The following is a 6,114-nucleotide window of genomic DNA, read 5'->3' as shown; positions in this document are numbered from 1 at the left end:
ATCAAAAACAGATCTGTTACAAAAGGGATTTCATTTTTTGAACTTATTTGAACTGAAGACTTTTTGTATATATATGTGGTCGAAATGCATGATACCATGAAGTTAGAAAGGGCTAAACCATTCAAAAGTAGCAAATGAAGTTAGAAAGGGCTAAACCATTCAAATTTGGAAACTATAATGGCACAAACAGAAACTAGACATATATAAATTGGTCCAAGAAGTACATGATACTAGTCCAAACAGTACATAATAATAGCTACCATAGACATATATACAAGTGTTCGACGTTCAGAACACTACTCGTCTGAATCATCTAAATCCGAATGTCCACCTTCCTCGAGGTGACGCTGGCCATAGTGGACGACTCGAATCTTGCGGTACAACTCGTATGAAACGTATGCATCTTTTGCTGCATACTCAATGTTGATATCATCAAGTGGGCCCTTCTCCCAAAGTTTGTGCTGAGACTTTGGGAAACTGGTCTTCATATCAGCATATGAATCGTCGATCAAGGCAACTGCCATATGAGCCATCGAAGTCCTGTCATGTCGAAGCCTGAATATCGTTTGGAGATCAACGAGGCAACCAGCTGGTATCTCAATACCGAAGCTGTGCCTCATCTTCAGCTTGTCGTTCCTTATGTCAACGGAAGCAAAAGTGATGCCGCTGCGAAGGAAGTCCATGAGTTCTAGACAATGCTTGTCACTCCTGCAACAGAAACAAATTAAAATGGAACAAATGTTACATACTTCTGCAATAAGGAAACATGTTTCACTACAACTAAAGAGAAAATTATCTTTAGGATTCAAATAGAACATATGCAATGGAACCTAGAGAGATCACTATAGCTATCCAATGGAACCTAGAGAGATCACTAGCTATATGCAATTTTCATGACTATGACATATCATATTGCTATCCAATGGAACCTAGAGAGATCACTAGCTATATTCAATTTTCATAACCTTGGATCAAAGAACACCGCATAAAATTGTATCACTACAACTATGATTTCAATGGAACATATTGAACCAATCAGATTTTTCAGATTGTGGAACACTATTCCAATCAGATTGTGTTCCCTTCAACTAATCAAAATTGTTTCACTACAACTATTTGAAGCGAACCAACTATGATTCCAATGGAACATATTAAACACTACTTGATTCTAATACGATTTTTCAGATTGTGGAACACTATTCCAATCACATTGTGTTCCCCTTCAACTAATCAAAATTGTTTCACTACAACTATTTGAAGGGAACCAACTATGATTCCAATGGAACATATTAAACACTAGTTGATTCTAATACGATTTTTCAGATTATGGAACACTATTCCAATTAGATTGTGCTCCCCTTCAACTAATCAAAATTGTTTCACTACAACTATTTGAAGGGAACCAACTATGATTCCAATGGAACATATTAAACACTAGTTGATTCTAATACGATTTTTCAGATTATGGAACACTATTCCAATTAGATTGTGCTCCCCTTCAACTAATCAAAATTGTTTCACTACAACTATTTGAAGGGAACCAACTATGATTGAAATAAATAAACTTACAATGTCATTATCTTGGATCAAAGAAAGCCTCAAAACATACCTCGCCCATTGGAAGATCAAGACATGGCGTGCGAAGCATAGTTGGATGACGGCAACACCGCGTTGATCGGTCGTGTACTCCAGATCAAGCCCCAAGAACTTATCATGATCCGCTGCGTGGTCAAACCATCGTTCCTTCAACTGTTGAAGAAAAAACGGCACCTCCCTGCTCAGGTTCGTGTACACGACACGGAGCTTGGTCATGCCATGTGCGAGCACCTCATGAAAGCTAGTTGGCATGGTGGAAGAAGAGAAGGGAAGAAGAGAGGAGAAGAACAGAGAGGGCGACGCGAGAGAGAAGAAGAAACAGAGAAATGGCGACTGTACGCTTCGGTTCGTGCTTTTCATCGCCCGAAACGACGCGGGATGCAAACCGTTTGGGTCTTTAGTCCCGGGTTGAGCCACCAACCGGGACTAAAGAGGTATACCAACCGTCGCCACCACTACGGCAGGCCACGTGTTAGTCCTTTAGTCCCGGGTTGAGCCACCAACCGGGACTAAAGGGGGATACGAACGGTTGCCACCACCACTGCCCACCGCGTAGCCCTTTAGTCCCGGTTTGGGACACGAACCGGGACTAAAAGCTCCTTACGGGCCGGGACTAAAGCCTCGAGGAAGGCATTGAGAATTGGGGCGACGTGGCCGGGCCTTTAGTCCCGGCCCAGAGGCAGGCCGGGACTAAATGGTCCCGGCCAAAGGTAGTTTATTTATTGTCATGCAAGACACAAAGTAGTACATATGGTAATGCATAGTACTAACATATGTTAATGCATAGTAGTATTATCATATGTTAGTACCATAGGGTAGTTTATTTATTGTCATGCAAGACACAAAGTAGCACATCATTTAATATGATACGGTATCATAATATGATACTCAACCCTCTCTTTAATTCTTCATTTAATTCCATGCCACCTCATCGAAATTGCATAGTTGGCATGCATGATACTACCTACGTTACTATCATTACGGGCAGCCTAAGCGCATCTCTAGCCGTTGCGCCCCCAGGAGGCATGCCGTCCCCCTAATAGGTTGTCTCTTTTCTTTTTTTCGCTTTTATTGTGCATGTCATTACAACAAACACATTGTAGGCACTGCCGGTCACGTGAGCTCGAGCTCGCCGGCGACGACCCCAGGCCACCCCTCCCACCCCAGACTTCCTGACTCGTCATGGACGCCGAACTCGACCTCCGCCACTGTCCTCTGCAGGTCGTGGCCGCTCGCGGAAGCCAGCCGGTACAATGGCCAGATAATGGCCATAGTTAATGACCTCCACGTTGAGCTTCTCCGAGGCCAAGTTGAGGGTTGTGGATGCGGCGAGCATGCGGGGATGCGGCGAGCACGACGGCATGGCGGCGAGTTGGCGGGGAGGCAACGAGCAAGGTAGCGAGCGGGGAGGCAGGCGTGTGGCAAGGATGAGAGGAGCGGTCAGGGAAGCTGACTATGGGCTAAAGGACATGCAAAACCTTCTCTCTCCTCCCCAAGTGCCCTTCGGTGGGCTGGGATTGGCCTGGAAGTGTCGGCTTTGGGGTGACGAGTGGAAAAAAAAATAGTCGTCGGCGCCTAAAAAGTGGTTCTCGGAACGACGGGAGATGCTCTAAACCTTGATGTAGCTTGCACTGAAGAGAAAAGGTTAATATAAATACATCAATCTACTTTTTATCATGAGGCATATATATACATATGTCACCATTGTACATGCCCTAACCATCCGCTCTGCCATCTTTGCTGCCGGAGCCGTTGCCGCGAGCACCGCAGGCCGCCTATTCCTATCAAGAGAGAGGCATGCCGCCTTAATATCCTCCCATTTAAAAAGATTCACCTACTCAGAGGCAGAGATGCGAGGCTCTAAATCTCTCACATTTCCATGCTCCTGAAATCAAAAAACCTCAACAAAATCAATACCCAAATATACATCCTTCCTTGGGGAGTAACTAGTGAGAGTCTTGAGAATCAACAGGGTTGCAAGTGCAAAAATAATGAGCTTCCTTCGTACTGGTCCGCCCAGCTTATAGTATTATATTGGTCATTGTCAAAATCCCAAAAGAGATTGAGCAGGTCCTCCTTAATAGTATCTCAAAAAAATGATAGGAAAAAAAAAGAAAAACGTACTGCCCCCATGCTTATCGCAACTGCATAATATATTGACCATTTCAGAGGAGCTCCAGCATGACTTGGTCCATTCCATTCGATATTGCGCTTCACGTCTTCACCTAATAACCTAGCTCAGCTCCCATCTTTGCGTTTGAGGGTATTATAAAATGATCACTAGAGTCTACTGAACAGTCGGGAACATATACAGATTTCAAATAGAAATCTTAAAGTGACATGTGTTGGCAAAACAAATTGCGGGTGTTGCCATTAATTTGGATGGAGAAGGACTAGGCAGAGAACCGTCTGATTTGGCGGCAGACAATTGTGTTATGGAACCGTGGGCGCAATTGACAGGTGAGCATGCGGTTGCTGGTCGGTTTCAGTGGTGCAACAGCTCAAAGATGTGCCACCCTACTTATTAAAGATTGCACACCATTCACCGGCTAATTCAAACATGTCGATGTCTGGGATGTTGTCAGTACTACTTGTACGCAGTAAAGGAGAAAATTCAAGCGTTCTGAACGGTGAAAGGGGGGAATTCTTGTGGCTCCAGGCGCCAACACATAGCACTGTGGACCTCAGGCATATTGGAAAAGATCTCCGGGGGAACGTATAGCGGACGCCACTGGCTTGGGATGATCGGTCAGAGTACTGGTTTGGCGTGTGTCAAGCTCATCCTCTGCAAGTTTTAGGACTGGTAGCGCTCTGCAAAACTTGCAACACTGGCTAGAACACATTCCTTGATCGTAAAAATTATTTCAGCACAGCAATTCCCTGGAAACTCATCCACCCGAAGTCACGAGATATTCAGGCGCAGATATTCATCCCGACAAGGCTCGATTCAGTCAACAGCAAGACGCCGGCAGGAATCATTACTAATAATTCACTTGCTATATTCTATCAAACCCCTATTCTGTTGATCTGTTCTATAACATGTTACAGATACTACTTCTAACTCGAGAAAACAAAATCGAGCCGCACGCACGGCCGCGGATCGCGAGCTGAGCCGATCACCGCGTGCTCGCCCGTGGCCGGAGTGGCGTGGCGGAGGCGGTGGCGATCCGCACGGGCGCCCGGCGTCCGGTCCCGGACCCGCCGCAGCTCCGGCAAGGCATCCTCCGGGTGCCCGCGCAGGTTCGGCAGCCTGAGCCGTCCCCGTCGGACCACCGGGAGCACAGGCACTCCACCCTCCCCGTCCCGCTGCATGTGGCGCATCGCGGCTTCTGCAGCAGCGGCCACCGCACCGCCGCCGCGGGCCTCCCCTCCTGCATGGACCTGTTGGCCATGGCCACGCCCGCCAGCATCCCCAGCCCCGCCGACGCCACCGCGATCGGCGCCACCATCTCCGGCGCGTGCTAGATCCTCCTGATGAAACCCCCGATAGATCGGAGAGAGAGAGAGAAAGAGAGGTAGGCGATTGGTGAACGGAACACGCACGCTAGGAAGGAAGGCAGTAAGCGAGCGAGAGGGAGACCGGGATTTATAGAGGCCGCCTCGTCAATCAGCGCGGTCATGGTGGGTGGGGTAAGCAAAATTAATTAGGCCGTGTTTGGTTCCAATAAGTCAAGTGATTTAGACCCTGTTTGGTTTCAATAAGTCACGTGACTTATAAGTCAGGTGACTTAAAACCAGTGACTTATAAGTCACCCTTGTTTGGTTGTCACCTGACTTATAAGTCACCTGACCACACCGACGACCTTATTGTCGAACTGGACAGACCTCGTCGCGCTCTGGACGCCGTCCGGCACGACGGCGCTGTGGTCGTCGTCGACCTCGCCGAAGAACGGCTCGCCGGAGTAGCGGAGCATGCAGGCGTCGAGCCAGACGACGGCGTCCTTCTTGGACGAGCAGAGGCGGTGCTGCAGCCGGCGGGACGGGGTGGGGCGCGGCGCGGCGGCCGGCGGGCGGGGCGGGGCGCTGCAGCCGCGGGGCGGGGCGGGGTGCTGCAGCCGGCGGGCGGGGCGGGGTGCTGCAGCCGGCGGGGCGCGGCGGCCGGCGGGCGGGGTGCTGCAGCCGGCGGGGCGCGGCGGCCGGCGGGCGGGGCGGGGCGGGGTGCTGCAACCGGCGGGGCGCGGCGGCCGGCGGGCGCGGCGGGGCGCTGCAGCCGCGGGGCGGGGTGCTGCAGCCGGCGGGGCGCGGCGGCGGGGCGGGGCGCGGTGCTGCAGCCGGCGGGGCGCGGCAGCCGGCGGGCGGGGCGAGGTGGTGCAGCCGGCGGGGCGGGGCGCGACGGCCGGCGGGGCGGTGCTGCAGCCGGCTGGGGCGGGGCAGGGCGCGGCGGCCGGCTGGCGGGGCGCGGCGGGGCGCTGCTGGGACGGGGCAGACGGGACGGTGGGCTGGCTGAAAAAGTAGTGGGACCCACCCAAAAGCAAGTGACTTATAAATTTTAAGTTGGGTGGAGCAACTTATGACTTA

At 50.7% G+C, this 6,114-nt stretch overlaps 1 protein-coding gene across 1 annotated transcript; it reads right to left on the bottom strand.

Moving 5' to 3' along the window:
* Positions 1-4,442: 4,442 nt before the first annotated feature.
* LOC123430203 lies at positions 4,443-5,150 on the bottom strand. The gene has a single exon (XM_045114091.1). The coding sequence runs from the start codon at positions 5,043-5,045 to the stop codon at positions 4,713-4,715; it is 333 nt and encodes a 110-aa protein (XP_044970026.1). The 5' UTR covers positions 5,046-5,150; the 3' UTR covers positions 4,443-4,712.
* Between the last annotated feature and the right edge of the window lie 964 nt (positions 5,151-6,114).

Source organism: Hordeum vulgare, chromosome 2H, assembly GCF_904849725.1.
Source record: "Hordeum vulgare subsp. vulgare chromosome 2H, MorexV3_pseudomolecules_assembly, whole genome shotgun sequence".
Lineage (NCBI taxonomy): Eukaryota > Viridiplantae > Streptophyta > Magnoliopsida > Poales > Poaceae > Hordeum > Hordeum vulgare.
The sequence above is the reverse complement of the archived record's forward strand: the minus strand, read 5'-3'. Positions and strand labels throughout refer to the sequence as shown.

Excerpts from the sequence above, each read along its gene's own strand:
- LOC123430203 (XM_045114091.1), bottom strand. The coding sequence starts at position 5,045 with ATGGTGGCGCCGATCGCGGTGGCGTCGGCGGGGCTGGGGATGCTGGCG.